This window comes from Chroicocephalus ridibundus, chromosome 2 (genome assembly GCF_963924245.1).
Source record: "Chroicocephalus ridibundus chromosome 2, bChrRid1.1, whole genome shotgun sequence".
Classification (NCBI taxonomy): Eukaryota; Metazoa; Chordata; class Aves; order Charadriiformes; family Laridae; genus Chroicocephalus; species Chroicocephalus ridibundus.
In genome coordinates this window covers 78,123,309-78,145,439 of record NC_086285.1, presented here as the reverse complement: position 1 = coordinate 78,145,439, position 22,131 = coordinate 78,123,309, and the positions used below count along the sequence as shown (strand labels likewise).

Below are 22,131 nucleotides of genomic sequence, written 5' to 3'. Positions count from 1 at the left end.
CATGGGCCCGATCCCCGGGGCCAGCGGCGGCACGTGGGTATGCGTGCCGGGGAGCCGGGACGGGCGGGTTGTGTTCGGCGGCCGTGTCACTGCAGCAGTGGATGGTGAAGGTTCGGCGGGGTCCCTCAGCAGGAGCCGACCTATCGCAGCTCCGGGCTGATTTCAAACTTCCTTTTTGCGGTTTATGTCACCTCGATTTATTTATTTCCTTGTAATTTACAGATAGACATCAATGCTTGCTATATTTAAACGGTGCCTGTATCTGTGTGGGGATTGTAGGTAAGCCATTTTATTTGTAGAGTGACGGTTTTAAAGGAAAGTGAGACTTCAGAGTCACCCTTCAGGCCGGCGCCCGCCTCATGTGTGGGTATGGGTGACCTGCATCTGCGCCCAGGGACATCAGGCAAACCCCCACCAATTCCCACGGCTCCTGGCTCCTCCACCTTCCTGCCACCCCACCATGGAGGAGGCTTGTCCACCTCTTCCCCCATCCGCTGTGCAAAGCCCGGTGGCCATCTGGCCTAATTAGTCTGAATAATGAAATTGTTAAGGTGGTGCAATGAAAACTTCCAGGATTTGGTTATATATTTGGTGGGAGAAGCTCTGGAAGAAAAAAATGTGTTTCATTTAAAAGGGAAAAAAGATTTTGCACTCTTTCCATGCAAATGTCTGTCGTTTGGTTCACCGTTTTTCTTTTGGAAAGTCCAAGCCTGGTTGAAAGCTACCGTGACCAGTGCTTCAGGATGGTAACCTATGTTAAAAATCACACAGTAGCAACTCCTCTGGGTGGAGGGTCTCCAAAGATTTGGGGAAAAGATGAGATGGGAAAGGGATGAGAATAGCATGAATTCTTCAGACCCGGCCTGGGTTTTTCATCAGTGTTGTGAAAAACCCCTTGCTCTAAACAGCTCTGACCTTTCCTATTTCTTGGAGACTGACGTCTCTACAGTAGATACATGATGAGGTCACTCACCCTGTTTTTGAAGTCTTTTCTCTCTCGCTACTCCTCGCATGGGTTTTTTCTGTGGGAGGGGACAGTCACGAAGACTAAACCTCTTGATCATGTGTGAAAAGAGGAAATGAAAATGAGTTATTGGAGATGTAACTAGACCTGACCCATAACTTCGGTTTCTGAGGATATAAAAATCATGAAACCCAGGAGAAGTCTGAAAGGAAAAAGGCAGGGCATCTAGCTCTAAAAGCGATTTGATCTGAAGCTAGATGCTCTGTGCTAGAAACTGGAAATGCTCAGCCTTCGCTTCTGCGAGAGAATTATGAATGACTGTAACAGGAGCGTGAGAAACAATTGATTCAATCACCTCCTTAAGAACAAGTAATTTGAATGTGGTGGCTCAGGCTGAAATAAGCTGCACACCAGCTTCCTATGGGAAAGCCTAGCATAAATGATTGCCACGATTATATTCTGCCGAGCACTTTATGGTTTCTAGGGTAAGAATCAGAACTGGCAAGACCCAAGAACATCCTACGCACAATTAATAGGAATTGTGATGTTGCCTAGAGGTTCACCTTCAAAGGTGGTGCCCCATCATGCTTGGCACTGCACAAATAGTAAGCAGCACTGCCTGCCTTTAGATCTTGCTGTCAATGTAGAGGAAGATTGAGGGAGGACCCAAGAGAGAGCCAAAAGTGTTAGCTAGACCCACAACAAGGTATTTAGCAATGCACATTACTAGATGGCTGCAACCACCAGCAAAGAAGGAAATTTCTTCATGACCGTGTACCAAGGCTGGTACCTGTATTAGACCAGGAGGAGAAGGCATAAGACTCCATGAGATAAACAGTCCCCTGATACATGAGTAGGACTTATGTATGGACAGAGACAGGCTAATGCATTTCGGAGACAAACACCAGAAGTGCTCCACCCTGTAAGTGTCTGACCTCTGCCCATGCTGCACCAGCCACCGCCGGCTCAGAGAGAGATTCTGCATCTTGCAGACCTGAAGAAATCAGGGCATGCCTCTAGCGGCCTGATCCAGATTTAAACATCTGCTCTTCACAAAGGAAGTGAGAAGGAGCAAGGCGGACAACGTGGTAAGGATGCGATGGAACGCGTTTCATGCACATGGTGATGCGCACGTTGCACTAGTAGTGACACAGCTGAGAGAGCTTGGCAAGCCTATTTCATCTACTAAGAAGCAAGTGTCTGCTCTAACCTCACCACGTTCACGTGGACATTCACAGAGCTTCCTCTGGTAGGTGGTTTCATTGATACTACATGGACATGCCTGGCCAGGAAAGGGATTAAAAGCTGGGGCGAGCAGCCAGGCCAACCGGAATCCACAAGTTTTTGGCTTTTCAGAGCCAGAATGCAGAAGCCAGTCTTGAAACCAAAACAGAGCAAGCCCAAGGGTCAAAGATGAAACCACTTCCCGGGAATATGGAGGACCTGCGGTTTGTGAAAAGAAGCCACCTAAATCTGTCCTGTTAGCTTAAGAGGCAGAATTTGTGCATAATTCATGACCTGTCTTTTGAAGGGAGCAGGAAATGATAGCCGAAGCCTGGGAGACTGATTTCAGGGAAGTGCCCAGCACACAGGCCTGTGTCTGGCCTCCATCAGCAGCACCGTAGCTGGAGACTGCCAGCTGGCCCGCAGAGCTGTGCCAGGCAGCCGCGCTGCGCCAGCACTGCAGAAACAATAAAAATGCATTTGCAACATGAAGTCCTGCGTTTCATCTCCATTGCTTCCCAGGCCATGAAGCTACTCCTATCTAAGAGCTAAAAAATACGGACTGAGCTCTACCCTTTCTTGACTATTGCCTTTTTGCGCAACACCACCCCCTGCGGAGCCACTCGGACATCAGCTTTCAGGGCAGACTCTGCCAGCGCAAAGTGGGAAAACAAACCCAAGCCCAGGCATCTGGCCTGTTTTTCAGCTCCTACTGGAACACAGGTGACCGCCCTACCCTCTTGCCCCTTGCCAAAAGGGCAACGGCAACCCATCCAGTCAGCGTGTTCATCAGTTATTCGGTGGCTATAGTTCAAGGAGTGTTATTTTGAGACACCTCAGTTGGCTCCTCCTTGACAGTCACTTCATTGCGGTCAAGGCACTGAGCATTTTGCAGGCATTCGGGCAGCTGGCGGTGGAGCTGGTTGTGGGGGGCAGCGGACGTAAGCACCCCGCTGGGATGCAAAGAGGATGCGCGTGCCTGGCGACACGCTCGAAAGCTAAGCAACTGAATGGGCTGCACACCAGCTCCTTCCCAACTGCTCCCAGTCACAGGGGCCTGTCGACTTCTCTTCGGAGCCGACCAAACTCGCAGGCACTTGATCACAAATAAATAACTCTCAGCCTCCTACTAGCCAGATAAGAGTGCAGATAAAAAACACCCTGGCAATCTTTAAAATCTTGCCATCCGAGTTCAGCTAAACTTGACATATAGTTCTGCCTGGGAAAGGAGATATTACGATTGTTTCGAACTACTCGCTTTTTTCTTTTTTTTTTTTTTTGGTAAGTACTCTCTCTCTCTCTCTCCCTCCCTCTGCCTTTCTGCATGTATACACAGACAATGATCTCAAAGCGTGTAAGAGAAAATGCTTTACTTTTTCCTGAAAGCTCTCTGCCGAGGGTGGTGTTTCCCCACCTCCACGCTGCTGACAAACGCTGATGTAAACAGCATACATATGCCCGTCTGAAAGGCCACGGGGGTTTTCACGTGAATCCTGTGTTTTTTCCACAAACCCTGTTACACTGTATTTCAGCTTAAAATACATCTCCTCGTTTCTGGTTAACCTACAATCCCTTTAAGGCTAATACAGTTCACAGCAGCAGGCAAAACCACTTAGCAGAACCAAATTTTGAATATAGGTACTTCAGCCGCAGAGCTCTGGCACAAAAACCCTTTCAAGAAACAATTGTATGTGTGGCCGTATTAAAATCAGAGAAACCAATACTGACACAAATCACACACTGAAATCATCTGAAAAAACAACAGCAATGCCTTCAGTGTTGACGGGAGTAAAACATGTCATTTATAACGCCGAAATCATAACAGGAAGGAAGTAGACCTCAGAAACTATAAACAGAAGTTAACAGAAGTAGGAAGTACTTCAAATGCTTTCACATAGTGACTGTAAAAAAGATACTAAAAGGAGAAAATGTTTTCAGGGTTTTTTCTTGTTTGTTTTTTTTTTTCCACTTTATGTATCCATCAGTTATTTTGAACAGTAAGAGACGGTCAGAAAAAGTCAAATGCAGCTTTAAAGTCCTCATATGCAAAATAACTTATGGTACGAATCAACAGCTTTATTTTCCTTCCACTCTTTCCCCCGCCCCATCCCTCCAAGAGAAATATCTCAGCCTCTTTGCTTGGTTAAAGTAAGTCTTTCACCTGCATCTCTCTGCATTCAGAATAAGTAAGTTGTGTTTGGCCAGAACGCAGATGGGGCTCTTCTCCCTCCCTCTTCGCAGCCGCTGACTTTAAATCTTTCTTCAAGGAAAATAAGTAAAACCTCATTCCAAAGACAACAATGATAATGTACCTTTCGATAGCCAACGGGAGCCTCCACATAAAGAGGAAATGCCCCCTCCCCCCCCATCTTCACAGTTCACAAATCTCATAACTACTTTTCACACCTTTCTCTGTCCGTAAGGTACTGCACCCAAGGACCCTTCTCGGGACGCTGATTTCCAGTAAACAGGGGCTGCCCGCTGAAATCCACTCCTGTTCTTAACTTCACTATATTAGCTCGCTTGTCATCCTCCTTTTCACCCTTTCCCAGCTTTTCTTCCTTGAAAGCACTCTCCAGCCACCAGTAACCACCACCTCCAGCCCCAGCAACCAGCCCAGCAAGCGGCAGGTCAGAGAGTCCCCAGGTGCTGGGCTGGGCCGGGGGGACACCAGTCTGGTCCCCAGCCCCTGAAAGCCACAGAGGGAGGGGAGCAGAGCCCTCAGGTGCGTGGCAGCACCAGATCCCCAGCTGCAGGGCTCTGCTGCATCGTCCGCGGCCTGGGAAACCCTCAGCCGAAGGGCAACCTCCCTGTTTTCCCTTTTTCTACTAACCGTAGCTAGTATCGCAGATCTTTTCACAAGAAAGAAATCCTTACCTTTTGACCTTTGCCTGCACTTTTGGCTTAGAACACAGTTCCCCATAGACTTGGCCAGCAGTGCTGCCCCAGGTTCACAGTGCAGAACCGCAAGCGTTAGATTTGCCCCGCTACTGAAAACAACACATACGAATCGAGTTGGTAGCGAATAAGGACTTTATTCTAAGATGTGAGCTGAAGCAATGAGCATATGAAGCAACGACTACTAGAAAAAAAGGGAAAAACACGTAAAATATTTGTATCGTACCAGTTCAGTTTGAACACAAAAGTCCCTTTCAGTAAAATGTATGCACAGGCCAAAAGCATATGCAGAAGCTCTGAAAGTCACCTAGAGCAGTGCTTTTAATGTCTAAGAAAGAAGTCTCCCCTATCAAAATCTTTAAGCCAGGAAAAACACTTCAAGTAGCAAAGAACACAAAAGTTAAAATGATGTGTTAATTCTGCTTGGCACTGTGGAGAAGACGGGGGATAATATATCCCAAAAAGAGTACGCATCTTTAAGATGTATAAATTCAAAGTCCCTAGAACACAAGTCTGCTGCCAGACCAAGTACCGTTTTTTCTTCCTCATTTAGAAATTCAAGCAAAGTATGTCTGTTAAACATCGGGAGATCGCGTTCTGGAGTTAAAGCTAGTAAGATGACACGGTCTGCTCGCCAGCGAGGAAATTTCACCGACACGCATACCCAACAGACCTCTTCATCTTTATAACAGCACCCTACCATTAAAAGCTGCAAATTGCATCAAATTATACTTCTGTAAAATTTTTGAAAATGATCGTTAGACCAAGTTATTTCCCTGACTGTCTTAATATGGGAGGCCAAATGCTGCTCTCCTTGACGTCTCCCTTCACATTCATTCCCGTAGCCCTGGAAGGAAGCTGTGAGTGCACACGGAGAGCAGGGCTGGCTATGGACAAGTAAGAGGTGGTAGTTATTTTAACCTGGCTCACACGTGTGACACCAAAAAAGGGATAGCAGGACCACTTATGTGCTATTTTCAAGGTCTGCCAGCTTAATTCTAATGCATACATATATATAGGTGTGTCTGTATATATATATATATAAACCATAGTGGCTTTCAATTATAAGAGAAATGCAATTTATTTTTAAACCTGCTCTTCGGGACTCTAGCATTTTAGCGGTTAATCCACTAAATCCACAGGTAATATCAGCTGAACGGTCACTTTTCTTAACACAGTACCATAAACACATCAGCTTAAAAACTGCTATTATGGGGGCTAATCCAATAACAACAGTGGCAGCAACAAAATTCATTGTCAGGACAAATGTCAGTCAGGCATTAAAAAAATATGTCTCTCAAGAATTGCATTGTTTTTAAAAAATACACTGAAATATTCTATACAAGAATATAGGCATCACACTTATGAATCTAAATTTATAACAACTTACATGTATTATTAACCATTTACGTTTGCTACCCACCTATAGTAGGTACAGTTTCAAATTGGGAACACCGCAAATTTATGTACCTTCCCTGAGATCAGTAATCCAAAATAAATAGCCCTGCAAATGTAATACTGTAAACTCTGGATTTAAGTCTTCGGTAAGAATCAGTCCTCAAAACCCAAGGAGAACATCAAGCAAACGTAAACATAGCAATCATTTGGTCAGTTTTGAGTTATTCTCAGCGACAGTGGAACCCTATGTGAGATGTAGCATCCAAACGTTGAAGACGTGTCATTTGTATCATACAATATGGTTGTCCTAGTTCACTTTCCTATCATTGAACCCCTGAACACATCCAGCTGTGATGTGGATCTCCAAATTGCGACCCAGATCCGCTCCTCCACTCTGCACAATCTTTACAGTGCCTTTAAAAACACTCTTTCTGAGGATCTTATTCTTGAATAGAGGAATGGCGAATGGATCTGTGATAATCCTCTGGACTAGTCACAAGTTCTGGTAAATCATAGCCTCTCAGAAGATGTCCACTGTTTTGTTGAGCAAAGTAATACAGCTGCCTGGCAAACATTGGTTCAACCTTAGGAACAGACAAAATGTTAATCAGACATGTGACACAATTTCATGCTCCTCATCTTAGTTATTTACGGTGGGTTTAAGTTAAAAACAAGGCAGGACAAAACAGTTCTGCTTACCAGAATGGGAAAACGAGTTCAGTGGTCTCACTAACCTCTGTTTTAAGCTAGGCTTTGCCCGTTCTGCTGCCAAGTGCCTTGCTAACTGCACACACTCCTTTACCTCCACAGCCTTTGCTTAGAAGGGCCCGTACCAGTGAGACAAATGATGTATTAGCAATTGCAGGCCCTTAGCCAGCCCCTGGGTCTGAGCAACGTCTACAGGCCAGGCATGGCCGCGGCCACTCAGCATGTTCAAATGCACACGCAAAGTGCCGAAAGTCTCGTCTGCGTTGCATAATACTTTGAGGACTTATCTTGAAATGCTGGAGCCCTCAGGTAGACTGAGATACGCCACCAAAGGACTGTGTTCGAAATTAGACTTCAATCTAACACCAATGTTACTCTTGTTTCTGTTCATTCGAGCTCTGATGAGAAATCTGTTCAACCACTAAGAGGGATCTGTATGATTTAAGGCTGCCTTCACTTCTGTCTCTTCAGAAACCACCGTTCCTCCTCAGGGCTTTGGGTTCTGACTGCAGATATTCAAGTTGCGCACTGAGAACACCTGAAGCTCTGCTTACTCTCGGGGGACAGACAAGGTTGAACACCCCTTCTCCACAACCCTCTCCTGCTGGTCAGCCAGCTCCTCTATGTTAAGACACGGGCACCGTTTTGGAGGAAAAATATGCTGTCTGTGCGTCCTGCCTCTGGGAAGGGAGAGAGCCAGAAGGGATCGCTGCCTTGGAGCAGCCCCACAGATCCCCCTTCTCTTCCTCTCATCAGCATTCGGAGGCAGCTGAGCACCTCGCGTCCCACCATGGGGGAGACAAGAAGGCAGCAGGGCAGGTGAGCCTGATACCTCCTGGGGCATAGCTGTTTGTTGGCATGGTGGAGCCTCACCAGCCCAAGAGCCAGGAGAGCCCAAGAAGTTGAGGAGCAACTGGTGAGGGGGAAACAAAGCTCTGGAAAGAGCAGGAGGTACAGGCTCACCAAAAAGCTGATAGGACAGGTGATGGAGAAAGGCATTGGAGAAGGGATACAAGGAAGGAGGGATGGATAACTTGGGATGGATTCGTGAGCTTCCAACCTCCCACCCCAGAGACTCGCTAAGCAGCGGTGTGGCAGTACAAAAGCCAGGGAGCTGAGCAGCGGACACAGCTTATGACAAAAGGTTGAATTGGGACCCATGCTACTACTGAAGGGGCTTTTGAAAAATTAAGAGAGACACCAGTTTTCTTCCCAAGGATGCAATAAGCTAAGGCCTGCCACTAATGTGTGCATTATCACCTCTCTTGTGGTTTTACGGGCCAATACAGCCAATTTAGAAAGTACCTGGTCTCAGTCTCTGTCATCACCCTCTCTCAGATAGCATCCCGAAACACTAGCTTTGAGTGTGTGCGAACTGTGGTCAGTCAGCCCATGAGCTTGCCAGCTACCTTAACCCCGAAGCTGCACAGGCAGCCCCTGCATCCCATTAAGGGCTGAGGTCCCTGAGACGCAGGCTGGGATTCTGGATCACCCCCAGGTGCAGCCATGGCGAAAGCACCACGTCCTGCACCAGCCTGGAAGCCCAAGGAGCTGCGCAACTGGGCTGGCAATAACAACACAGCCCAGCTCTTCCAGGGTACCTTTCAGCTTTAGGTTTTGAAGGGATTTGCAAGAGATCATTGCTGCTCTACAGAGTGGGAAATCAGATGCTCTGCCCTACTGATGGCTGCCAGTCAGTCCTTGGCAGATCTGGATCAACCCCTGGTCTGGATAGTGCTGCATTTTCAAGCATTTATTACCTCCCTCACAGCCTACGCGAGGTAGAAAAGCCTGACTGGCAGATTGATATCCTCCAAGGAGTATGTTTCTTTTAGGTAAGGCAGAAGTCCTACTTACATGGGCTGTAATTAGTTTCCTCTGCCTCTGCGGATCTGGAAATTCCTCCCCAAAGCACAGAGCGACCTGGTATCTCGGCAGCGGGCGTCCATGGTGAGCAAAGGCTTGCAGCTCTGGGAAGAGAGAAAGGAGCATGCTGTGGGTTAACCCTGGCAGGCAGGGAAGCACCACACAGCCGCTTGCTCGCTCCCGCCACTGCGATGGGGGAGAAAATCGGAAGGGCATAAGTGAGAAAACTTTTGGGCTGAGATAAAGACAGTTTAATAGGTAAAAAGAAAAAAAAAAAAAAACACAAAACAAAACAAAGGAAAACAAGTGGTGCAAAAAGCAACCGTTCACCACCAGCTGACCGATGCCCAGCCAGTCCCCAGGCAACAGCAACCTCTGGCAAATTACCCCCCGCCAAGTTTTACTGCTGACCATGAGGTCATACGGTAGAGAATATCCCTTTGGTCAACTTGGGTGAGCTGTCCTGGCCGTGTCCCCTTCCCACCTCTTGTCCACCCCAGCCTACTCACTGTGGGGGCAGAGTGAGAAATGGAGAAAGCCTTGACGCCGTGCAAGCACTGTTCAGCAATAGCTAAAACATCCCTGTGTTATCAGCACTGTTTCGATCACAGATCCAAAACACAGCACCACGTCTGCTGCTAAGACGAAAATTAACTCTGTCCCAGCCAAAACCAGTGCAGGCCAGCAAGAAAGACTTTGTGGATGGCTGAGCTCCCAACAGAGGACCATGGAGCACAGTGGGAGAAGATGAAGTAACTCCAGGGGAGGATGAGAGAGGTCAGGAAACGGACAAGAGGTAAGGAAGAGAAACCGAGTTTGGAGACGTTCCCACGGATTAGGGGGAGCTAGTTATAACACTGCAATTTTTCTGTTTGCCTTGCCTCACAAGTGATTTCATATGCACAAACTGGGATGTTTTCCAATTAGTATTTCTATTGGGCCTCGACAGCAGAAGCTGCTGGAGCAGACACTGGAAGTAGCCAGGACCCACTCAAGCGGACACCAAACAGCAGCACTGAAACCAATGGCTTAGTAGAGCCAGAGACTCAAAGTCCTGCCAGGCACGAAATTCAGCCTCAGCTAGACACAGTCATGGAGCCACTGTCATCACTGTGCCTAGCGGGGGCCGGGGAGGCACGGGAAGGTGAAGGACCTTATTTAAGCCATGCACTGAGCCAGCAAAAGAGCCTGCGTCTTCTGCGCTCCTGCACTCTATTCACTAACCCACACCCTTGCACAAAAGGAAAAGGTCAAATTATTGACCTATTATTCCAATAATAGGTCAACAGGTCAAATTATTGGCCTATTATTCCAATAGACAAAGTGTCCCCTACGAAAGATAGCGGGGGAGGCCTTTATAAGAGACTTCCGCTTGGACTAAAATCACTACATTGTGTTTTAGACACTGCATTTCCTTCCAGAAAAGAGAAAATTCCGTCTAATACAATATCCTTGTTCAAGTCGGCATTACATGCAGTATTGCTACACAGTTGATTGGTAAAGATTTAATTTTCATTTATAATTGTGTTCATGCTTTCTTGATAAAGTTGAAATTAATATTAAAACCAATGTCTTATAACGAAGCACCCCCTGCTATACAGGGAAAGGAGAGTCTCCAAACTTGGCACGACAAATGCACCTTTTCCCAAATACACAGTTGCCATTTCTACTCTAATCGCAAGCTTTTCAGACCAAGACATGAATTCGGTGGCTACCACAATAGCATCCCAGCCCTGGCTTGGGACTACTGGTCTTATTGGGAGGGTCAGTTATAAGGGTAAAACAACAGATCACTCGCTTAAAACACAGTAAAGAATAGTTCTCCCCAGAGGCTCCCCCCAAAATCCCCTAAAAGCACTGTGAACTTTTTGGAGGTATGCCAGGATAGAAGAGAGATTTTTCCATAGGACCCTCTGCGCTTCCCTCCTTGCTGCCACAGGACCGGGAAGGACAATCCACCCAAGGCCAGTCCAACGCCATGCTGCTAATGGGGAACTTCTGCCCCCTTCCTCTTTCCCCCCAGTTTTACTTGGCCTCAGCAATTCTCCAAATCCTGAATACCTGTGGGAGCACCACACAGCAGCCCATGGCATGGACCTGGAGAAGAAAGCCTTTTCTTTCCCACCAGCAGGATAACCAGGGATGGAGGTCAGCCTCACGCTTCTCCAAACCCCTCCACTCATTCCATCTCCCTTTCCAGGCCCAAGCGCTTCCTCCTGGGCTGCAGGGCTCCCCCTGTGCCTCCCCAAACCTTCCCCATCTCCTGCTACTCCGGCTCCAGCCTCTCCGCCTTTCTGCCAAGCCAACCCTCCTCTGGCTGCCGCCCTCACGCTCCCAAAGTCTCCCTCTATCCCCTTACTCTCCACCCAGCCCAGTTTACTGCATTGATTATGCAGTGCTCCCCAGAGACCATCCACCTGGTTTCTGATTTATTGCCCTTTCAGCCTTCTCAACAGTACAGGCTGCTCAACACGGGCCTCAATACTCCAGCGCAGTTGCATTGCAGGGTCCAGCTCCTCAACAGCGCCCTAATAGCTGTGGTCCACACTAGTCCTGCTTCTGCCCCTTCCTTTGCTGTTCAGTATTTCCTCTCCTGGTAGAGGTTTCCTGCTTCTCTCCCCAAGGAAGCCCTGGTTTCCTAAAGGGGGAATCCCCAAGCTTGCCTGCGCTCTGGGATTTCGGTCCATTCAATTAACATGCAGATGTGATACACACATGGGCAAGTCACTTACAAACCCAGCAGAGCAGCAACACATGCAAAAACTCACTTTGCACACACCACAGACGATGACTTCAACCACATGCTTGGGTTTGCGCAGGCATTGGTGCATAAGTAATTTAGGAGGGGGGAAAAAATAACTATTGCTTGAGCTTATCTTTGGGGTTAAGTGTCTAAAAAGAGATGTCCTGTCAACCGTTTGGAAGAACCCAGAATACATCTAAAAAACCACCCGAGAAAAGGGAAAGGGATTTCCAAAACCATCATCAGAGGCAGAATTATACATCTTTAAATTAGCATGTGATTGAAGCCCAAGCCAATACCCTGACCTCAAATTCCCCTTTCTAACTGTCGATTTTCACATCCATATGAGATTTCTCTCTTCAAATGCATTTCTTGCTTGACCATTTTGCTAGGATGGTGCATCAAACTTGGAATATAAAGTAGGCTAAAGCTGTTGGTTTGGGTTTAGTGGTTGGGTTTTTTTAATTTTGCAAGGCATTATCCTCCTAAGAGACTCAGGCCAGTGCTAATGCCCTGTTCTAACAGGAAAACACACCAAACCATAGGCACTCCGTTCACCTGTCGCAATGCCACACACCTCAAAAAAAGAGGACAACGTATTCCTGCCGCCCAAGTTGTCCTCTGCGGCAATGACCGGCTCCCACCAGTTTCTCTGGGTGGGATAGCTTCCTACCTCTAACTGCTCAGAGAGTGCTGGGAAGCGGGGTTGAGGCTTTGCCTCTTCTCTCCATGGGCTAGCAGGAGAAGGAACCATCCTGAAGCGTGCCCTGGCCCTCTCTGTTACTGATGCTCCTAATGGCCCTGTGCAAAATGAGACTTTCCCACATTCCTCTGGAGAGATAATGTACTTCCATGCTTGGAGCCATCTGAAAACTCCAGAATTTGTGAAATCCTTTTCACACCACCAGATATCTTTTAAACACTCGCACAGACTGAAAATAAGGCTTTCTACTGAAATCCATGCTGATATTTGTATACTCTGAGCAAGATCTCAGGCTCACTCTGGGTCAGGTTGAGAGCAGCACGAGTGCAAACCACAGACCTGCCCAGGATCTACACCAGCAGATCCAAGATCAGGATCCACTTTCCTCTGTCCCTCAATACGTGGAAAGAGTATTTTGTTAGGTGCCTCCTTACGCTTCTGAAAGAGATGTGAGGTTTGGGGAGTCACCAGCCGAGCATCGGTTCACTCCTGCTGGTTTGTGCAGGGGCATTGAATGTGCACTGAGAGCAGAATTAGACAGGATTATTCAGGAGTTAACTACCCCTTGACAGGGCTTGCCCACAAGAAGGAGCGAGGGGTAATTCTTACTGTAACTTGTCAGGTAATATGAAAAGAGCACTCCCGTAAAGCTGATGTGGGGAGCGACCGGGTGACATCTGCGGAAACAATGTCAAAACCATAGTGGGAATTACCTGCTAAAAACTGCTGAGTATCAAAGAGCTTGCATGTTTGGTCCCGCTCCAGCTTGTTGGGTCGGTCACTGCAGAGCGCCAGAGGCCCATCCCAGTAGATCCTGCTTTGGCAAAGTCTCTTAGCGTAGAGGCCATCAGGTGCCATCCACAGTATTACTCCTCGTTCCAGGTGGTTCAGTAGTTTTTCTATGTTCTTCCTCTGGCCATTATCCTCTGGATAAGGGAAGATAACTTGCTCCAGGCTGCTGACCTCGTAACTTTGGCCATGGGATATCCTACAACCTTCAGGACTGGAAGTCGTCACCTCCTTTACCAGTATTTCACGGTAATATAAGCAGATGTGGAGCCGACAATCTACAGGGGGGCAAACAAAAAAAAAGAATCACTGTGATACATTAGTACAAATGGTTTATGTTTCAGATCTGTACTAAGGCCAAGAGACAAGTTTGCATGAGATTTCTGAGCCTAGTTGTCACCACCACCCAGAAGACAGGCTCACATTAGCAAAAATCATCTAAAGACTATAAATACTAAAACTTTTGGGGCACAGTAGCATTAATATGCTCTCATTTTATTATAAGGGCTACTGATGTGGGAATTTGGTAGGAACTAACGTCCCGCAAACTTCACGCTTCTGTTTAAAAGGAAAAGTCTGCACACAGAAAGTTGTTGTTTGTCACATTTTCCAAGTTCACATCACAATTAAACCCACCAGCGCAGCACACTTCCTCAGATTTAATCAGGAAGTAGCTGTGTTTCTCCCCAGATTTTGCATAAAAGAGGCTTCTGCACGGGGGCCCTGCGAACTTGCACTCGGCTGCCTGAAGAGAAGCGACTGCTGGCTCCAGCTCCAATGGGGCTGCACCTGAAACCCCCAGCCTTACTTTCAAATGGCCATTGGACCAACTCGTCTGACCCCTAAGAACTCACACAGCACTGAATATATATACATATATACGTGTGTGTGTAAAAAAAATACATGTGTGGGTATATAATATAGGTTTATATATATATATATACAAACACACACACATACATATATACATACATACAGACCCTGATTCAGGAGAGCGATCCTGCTCCAGAAACCCACCGAGCGTCACGTTACAGGTTCATCCCTTACTTCTGAGAAAAGCACATTCCCACACCTTTTCCCAGAGTCGCTCAGAAAGTCCCCCAGCATTTGGGCATCCGCAAACCTGGCTGAAATAACTTCCCTTTTCTTTCCCAAATGTCTTTTTTTTCCACCAGGAATAGTGAAGCAGAGCAAACCAGATGGCACCAGCAGGAGCACAGATAACACCAGCTTCTGTGGAGGCTCCTCCCAAATGAAAATCTGAGCTAAAAGTCACTGAGACAACCCCAAAATTTCCAGCCTCCCCTGGGAAGGCCTGATTTGGTGGCTCACCAAAGCAACCCAGCACTAAAACTGTGATCCAGCAAAGCACTTCCATTAACTTTAACCACCTCCATCCCTCGGAGGTGGGGCTACAAGTGCGTAAGTATCCTGGAAAACAGAAGCTTAAGCCCATATACCAAATTCATTTATTAAAGAGGTTTCTTTCTTTTTTTTTTTTTCTTCTTTTTCCTTTACATCAGAAAGGAGAGACAATGCCAGGGCAAGTCAGAGGTGGGAGTCTCTTGTCAAGCTCCCCAAAAAGCCCGGGGGGTTACGGACCTTACCTGACAGGGCGAGGGCTTCACCAGACCTTATGCTTGGCTCAATCGGGATGCCAGGAGTCTGGGACTCAGGAGGGGCACAAGCATAAAAGGTTCCTGTCACCTGACAACCTGTTTTCACAAACAAAAGTCAGTGCCAGCTGCCTAAAACCTAAAAGAAAAGCTCGGGCAGAGATCACAGCGATGCAAAAGCAAGTTTTTCTGGGCCCCAACAGGAACTCTCTTTCTTCCCCCCTTCTTCTTAAAAAGGTCTTCTTTCTCAATTTTTCCAGGTATGCTAACTCTACCAATCTCTCCAGATGTTATTTGGGATGTATTTTCATCTGGGTCTGCATGAAATACTCTCTTGGCATTTCAGTTTTCCCCCTAGTACTTTTTCCTTACCTAAGGTGTTATTCTATTACAGAAATAATTAACATTTTAAACTAGACTATAGTGCTCTTAAAAGTTGCCTGCACAAAATAATCCACTCAGTATAGGGAATTTTACTACAGACAGGTAAAACAATAAAGCTGGAATTAACACTGTTTAAAAAGCAGGTAAAGAACGTAGTGGAGCAGGAGATTACTAGGGTTTTATTACCAGGAGTACTATTAGACTGTTCCAAGAGATGCCTATCAGTAAGTGGATTATAACACAGGCAATTTATGATTTCCTTTGTTTCTTAATGTCAGTGAAAGTCTCCAGGGGATGATGCAAGTGACTTGCAGACAAGCGCATGCTACCTTTCCCAACGGCAGAACCCACCACGATCAGGAGCTGGAGCGATGCAGATACAAAACGCCCGCATCTTAGACCCCAACGAGAAACCCAATACCAGCCACTAACTGTCTCCAAATTCAGCAAAGCGCCCAAACGTGTGTTTAACTACTGCAGAGGACGCACTTCAGGGCAGGGTTCATTCAGCTTGCTACCTTGATTTTTTTATTAGCTCAACTAGAAGCAAAGGACTTTCCCTAATAATTCTGATATACTACCAGCAAAAGTTGCAGTGCACCACTAAGCATTTACTTTTTAGCAGACCCAAAGAAACTGAAGCTTATTTCTCTGCACCAAAACCTCTAGAGAACTATCCTCTGACAATGTAATATCTGCTCTAAGAAGTCCTTCCTCCCTTCCCATCCTTTCCTGCCCTTCTGAACCAGCTGCTTCTCCTCACGAAGCAAATGCCTACGTCCTCAGGTGAGTTATCCTGCAAGGGTCTACGGCACACAGTTCCCTTTCTCTTATATTTTATCCCCTGCAGGCTTCACCATTGCCCATTTTCACAATTCAGGCTTTTTCCTAAGGATGCAGTGCTTGGGAAGCCGTGATTATGCTAGGCTCTGGTACTGTGAGATCTTCGGGGAAGGGAACATCCCTTTATTCTGTTTCTGCTGTACCAGCCCCAAGAGAGACTCAATCCATGACAAGTTGTCCCATTGCCACAGCACTAAAATAAAGTAATAATTTCAGCTTTCCTCTCGGGAGAATAATGCCATTCTAATCCACAAGGCTGGAGGGAAAAACCTCACTGATGTGTGCCTCAAAAGGTCCAAAATCAGAAAGCAAAGCTAAACAACACATATTCCCGTTTGAGTTTTTGGGGGGGTGGTTGGTTGCTTTTTTATTGCTCAGGGCTTTTGAGACAGCTGAGGACTTTTGGGGGCTAACTTGTGATCAACTCAGAGGACTTCCACAGCCCACACACCGCACATATGATGGCAGCGAAAGCAAGAGCTAGGACAAAGGCTCTTGCCACAGGCTGTCTTTGAAGGGAGCCCAGCACTCCTCTCCAGCCCCTTCTGCTGATTCCAATGAAAGCCAAGAATGAAAAAACCCTGAAATCTGCGGTCTTCCTAGGTGACCAGCCTCAGCCAGCAACCCTAAACGGCAGCATCTTACCATTTTCACAGCCGGGCCCTTGCCAGTGATGACTGCGAGCTGCGAAGGGGACGCTGGGGCACTGGTAGGGGATGTCAGGATGCGGCTGCTCTGGGGCAAACTCCCTCCAGTTCCGTTCGTGGGGCACCATGTAGTTTGGTACCTAATGCAATTCAACGAGATATGCTTTTACTCGGCAGCTGTCACAGCTAATGCTCTGTGTTGCACCAACGTTTCGCATTCCAGCTCCTTGATTTCCTCTGCCAAAGCTGGCGGAGGTCTAAGCATTGCCCAGGCTACGCGAATGGCACTTTGCCACCACCACCAATGAGGCTTTCAAATGAACTTCTCACCACTGGTGTAAATAATAAGCGGGGTGGAATAACAAAAGGCAGTCCAAGCAGCGCTGGTAAATGTCTGCTTGGAAGAGCAAGGCTTCGTTGGGTGCTCACATTCTGGCATCAAGAGAATGGCAGCGCACTAATATCTGTGGCCCAACAGCAAAGAGCTATTACTCAGGGATAAACGACACCAAGGGAAATCAACCCCCCTGTGGCCTCATGTGACATTAGAAAAGCTGCTTCTCGATTTCTCAGTTTTCATAATAAAGTTTCTTCCCAGAGAGAACTGGAGAGCCACGCCAGCAAAGACAGAGGCAGCACAGAAATGATGCTGCTCCAGGTACAAGCACCAGAAGAAAAGCACAACTAACGTCATACCTGAGATGGTAGTGAAGTGTAAGGAGACGTTATTGGAAAGGGATGGTTCATCATTAACGGTTGCTCCTCCATGCTGATCTGTTTTGCACCTATGTTCACCACAGGGATGAAAATAAATGATGTCAACCACATCTTAGGGAAATCTCAAAGTGGCACATTGAAGACAAACCCGTACAACCTGCCTTTGAACAAGCAGAGGACTAAAATGCCCTCCAGCGCCCGTTTAGGACAGGATTCCCAGCTCTCCCTTGCAGGCAGCTCCAGGAGGCAGTCTGTCCCCAGACGTCCCCAGGGAAGTGCTGCCCAGCCGTACCCCGTGTGCCACGATGCTGTCCCCAGACCCTGCCAAGCCTTTGCCTCCCCCCTGGCACCAGGGGCTTCTTGGAGAGCAGGGTCTGCCCCCAGCTTCTGCCAAGGAGGCTGCAGGCTGGGCATCCCTCACCCCCGGCTCTTCCCCCTGCAGCAGTTACCTACTGTCCTGCTCAAAACACTTCTGCTCTTCCCTGTATTCAAAATCTAGATCCAGCAAGCAATTTTTTTTATTTTTTTTTGCCCGTCCCTCGAGCCACGTGCTTGGCTCTCGCTACACAGAACAGGCAGGGAGGCTCCAGCTAAAAGAGCGATTCCTCCCGCGATGTGCAGGGTGCCTGTCTGCATCTTCTGCAAGGGCTCCCTTTCGACACCGCAGCTCGAACGCCAGCAGGCCTCCTGCAGACCCAGCCTCTTAAGTCATCAGAACAAGCTGCACTTGAGCCCTGCATTTTGGCTCCTTAAAAGACTTAAAAAGACTGCGTGGCCAGTCCAGAAAAGCACGCTTCAGTCCTCATGTGCTTACAATGAGGCATGTTCACACGCTGTTACACAGGGAATTTGAGATGCTTTACCTTTCTTCGCTCCTTCTGGCACTATTCTGTACACTTTATAGGGATCTGAGATGTCCAGCTGGCTTCTCTCCACCAGCTCTTCAAAGTCATTGCTCTTGTTCAAAGCGCACCTTAATCTTGTCTTCCAGGTAGGGGGATCTGGTTTATCAATGCCCTCTCTGAACTTTCCTTTAAAAAGAGCCCAGGCCTAGAAACATTTCAGATAATCAAAAGAACAAGAAAAAAAAAAAAAAAGAAAAAAAAAAAAAGGAAAAGAATCAACTACAAGGTACAAGTCCACAATGCTTGAAACAGCATATATCTGTGTGCTCATATGTGCACGAATCTACTCCCTACAGATCGACGCTGACAAAAAAGCAGCATGGTAAGGTAGGAAAAACAGTTTATCAGACACAAGGAAAGGGAGAAAATGATCCAAGACGAATGTGGAAACAGACGTGCTCCAGTCCCACTAGCATTTAGCTCCACACAGAGAAGTGCGAAAGGGCGGGCTGTCTCATCCCGCAAACACAGCGGACACCGGAGCACAGCCAGGGCCACCAAGCAGGCAGCCGGCGGCAATGGGCACCCAGCAGGGCCATCCTGCAGAGGCAGGTGGCAAGGTCAGGATGGCGAGGGGCCACTGCAGAGCCTCCGGGCATCCCCCCTGCCCCATCTGTGTCCCACAACCCCGACCGCGGGCTGAGCCCTACCTTGAAGAGGGCAGCATCCTCCTCGCGGTTGTAGTCCTGCTTGCCGGCGTGCTTCCAAGGGATGCGGAAGATGCTCTTCTCGTCATTCTCCCACACCAGCCCTGGGTACTTGCCACTGTCTATCTGGTCAATCAGCCACTGGCGGAGTTTCCCGTTGCCGCAGCTCACCGAGTTCATCCCGCACTCGCCTGGCTCCAAGTTCATGCCACTCGTGTCGGGGGTCAGGCGGGGGGTTTTGGGGTGTCTCACCGAGCCCACTTCTCTGCACACACCCAAGCACCGGCTCTCTGGGGGGCTGCGGAGGAGGGGGAGAGGGGCGGGATGGGGGGATAGGAAAACCCACAGGTCAGGCACCAGCTGAAGTCCCTGCGTAGAGCCCCACCAGCAGTCCCCGCTGCCACATGTATCATGCCGAACGGCAGCTACGGCGTGCAGGGGGGGCCCCAGGGAGCCCGGGAAACACGGTACAGAGCCTCAGGAAACGAGGCACAGCCCCCTGTGGCCCTCCCCAGGCACCGCTCATGCTGCAGACTTTGACAGACTTCCCCCCGTCCCGACACTGTTTTGCATGAACACACACGGGTTGTTGAAATTCTCATTGCAAGTGACTCAAGGCACGAAGCCCTTGTCCTGCTCAGACTTCAACTGGGGTTTTACTTCTTAACCAAAAAAAAGAAAAAATTACATTAAAATGTATTTGCATATGACCATGCACATATGTAATGTTAGGCACATGCACACAATTTGGAAGGCTTCACATGCAGTCATGATTTATACGGCATCTAACTGTAACACCAAAGTAGTTTTCACAAGCTCACTAAAGCAAGACACATTTGAACACATGATGTCCTACACATATCTACCCCTCCAACTGCTCCCAACGTGCGTACATAGTAACATTCAAATCTATACATTGCAAACACCTAAAAGTGGCAAGACAGCAACCTATGGAACCTGGCACAAGGGCACTGTCCGAGGAGACGCGGGAACTTGCAGCCAGCCACGCAGAGCCCTAGCCACACGCAGAGGTGCACGCATGGACTGGGAGCAACGTGGCTCTGCAGCGACGGCCACCTGCTGCTAAGGTCCTAACGTGAGGACACCAACACGAGCGATGGGGACCCAGTATCAGGTTTGTCTCCCCGATCTAAAAAGTGCTTCAATGCCCCAAAGCTTGGTCTGGTGGCTTTTTCCCGCCTCGTTGTGCTAAGTGATACAGTGATTCTTCACTCACAGTCTTTGCCTCTACACACAGGGAGACCTTCAGAGACCCCTTGCCGGACGGGTGCACACTACTGTGGGCAGACGGGCAGCCCTGTCACCCCTTACACCCCTCCTCAGACGGCAGCATCCCCCCAGACACCAAACCCGGTCCCCCACCTTCTCCCCTGGGCGCAATGTGCCTAGGGGGCTGGCTGGGGCTGCGGCTCCCCCGCGACTGGCCCGCTGATGCCTGCACAAAACCCCCAGAAAGTCCTTCCCGTGCAAAAACCCCCAAAAAGTCCTTTCCCCCTCTTAGACGGAGTATGAAGTGCATCCCCCCAACCTGTTCCCGCGATCCCTCCCCCGGGGCACAGGGAACCGGCAGCACCGGGGGCCGGTGGGCGCCTTCACCTCGGGAGCACATAATGGGGCGGGTATTATTCTTTTTGCTTTAAATTAGGGGAGAAAAAAAAAATTAAAAAAGAAAAAAAAAAAAAGGCCAAACGGCTGGCTCATGGTGCCGACAGCACCTGGAGAAGCCCAGATGGGTCACAGCCGAGGCGTCCGCACCCCCTACCCCCGTCTCCCTCCCCGGCCCGTCGGGTCCGGCGGCGGGGCTGCTGTGCCCGGTGCGGGGCGGGCGGAGCGCTGCGGCGGCTCGGCGGGGCGGGGGGCGAGCCGGGGCTGGGGGGAAAGGGGTCTCCGGGGCCGCCGTCGCTTACCTCTGTCGCGGCGCTGGGAGCGGGCAGGGGCCGCCGGCTGCCGGGGCGGCTGCTGAGACGGCGCGCACCGCGACTGGGCCGGCGGCACCGGGAAGTTTCTTTATATGATGGAGGGCGTCGTGCCCGGGCGAGGGGGGGCGGGGGGGGGGGGGGGGGGAGAGGCGGTCCCCGGCCCGGAGGTGGAGCCGACGGAGGGGAGCGGGGACTTTGCGAGCTGGAAAACATCTGAGGGAGTGACACATCCCCATTGCTGGTAAACACACGCCGCGGGGCGGGGGGGAGGGGGGGGGCGCGCAGCCCGGCGCCCTCTCTGCGTCCGCGTTGGTTTTTTTTAAAAATCTATACAGACAGACATATACATAAATAGCATGGGGAAACTCCTACCTATGGTAGCCGGGCGGCTTTTACTGTAAAAGACCCATATAGCTACACCCACCAGAAACGTGCTAGACGGCGCCGGCCGGGCCCCCCGGGCGGCTCGGGGAGACGGCGGGGGCATCCGCCCGCCCACCCACCCACGGACCCACGCCGCGTCAGGGGCCGGTACCCGCTGTCCGCACCCCCTGCGACCCAGCCCGGCTTTGCCCGGGCCGCCGAGCCGGCATCGCGGAGCGGGGGATGTGAAATTCCCTCTTCCGAGGCGAGGGCTCGCCGTCGGGCTTGAGAGTTGGGCTGTCTCCCCAGGGGGCAGCAGCCCGTAAGGTGTGAAATGGGGGACAAGGTTGGGGGCAGCAGCGGCGCCGGGACCCGCAGGCAACGAGCCCCGACGGGGCGGCAGCAGCCGGAGCTGGGGGCAGCCGCCAGCCCCGGCCGGGAGCGGCTCCCGCCCCGCCGAGCCCAGGGGATGCTGCCCCGGGAAAGCCCGTCTTTAAGTACCGGCGGCGGAGCCGGGGCTGGGCGGTGGGGAACCCACTCGCAAAGTCCCCTGCCCTAACGTGGTGGGAGCCGGGGGGGGAGTACGAAGGAGCGAGGTCCAGGCTCGCATGAAAGTCTTTCTTACCGCCTTTTGGGTTTCAAACACGTGTTTCATGCCACGGCACTTTCTTGTTGTTGTTCTAACGTCTCCAACACATCTCCACATCCTTTCTGCTGTAACGTATCAGATCAAAAAACTAGTCATCGCGCGCTGTGCTGGCAGGCCGCCGGTGCAG

At 49.4% G+C, this 22,131-nt stretch overlaps 1 protein-coding gene across 1 annotated transcript; it reads right to left on the bottom strand.

Moving 5' to 3' along the window:
- Nucleotides 1-5,263: 5,263 nt before the first annotated feature.
- IRF4 (interferon regulatory factor 4) lies at nt 5,264-21,040 on the bottom strand. The gene is made up of 9 exons (XM_063323966.1): nt 20,981-21,040; nt 19,056-19,350; nt 18,364-18,550; nt 17,480-17,568; nt 16,782-16,923; nt 14,901-15,008; nt 13,218-13,571; nt 9,050-9,162; nt 5,264-7,068 (listed from the first exon to the last, which is right to left on the bottom strand). Exons 2-9 carry the CDS (start codon nt 19,257-19,259, stop codon nt 6,925-6,927), a joined length of 1,341 nt encoding a protein of 446 aa, XP_063180036.1. The 5' UTR covers nt 19,260-19,350; nt 20,981-21,040; the 3' UTR covers nt 5,264-6,924.
- Nucleotides 21,041-22,131: the final 1,091 nt, after the last annotated feature.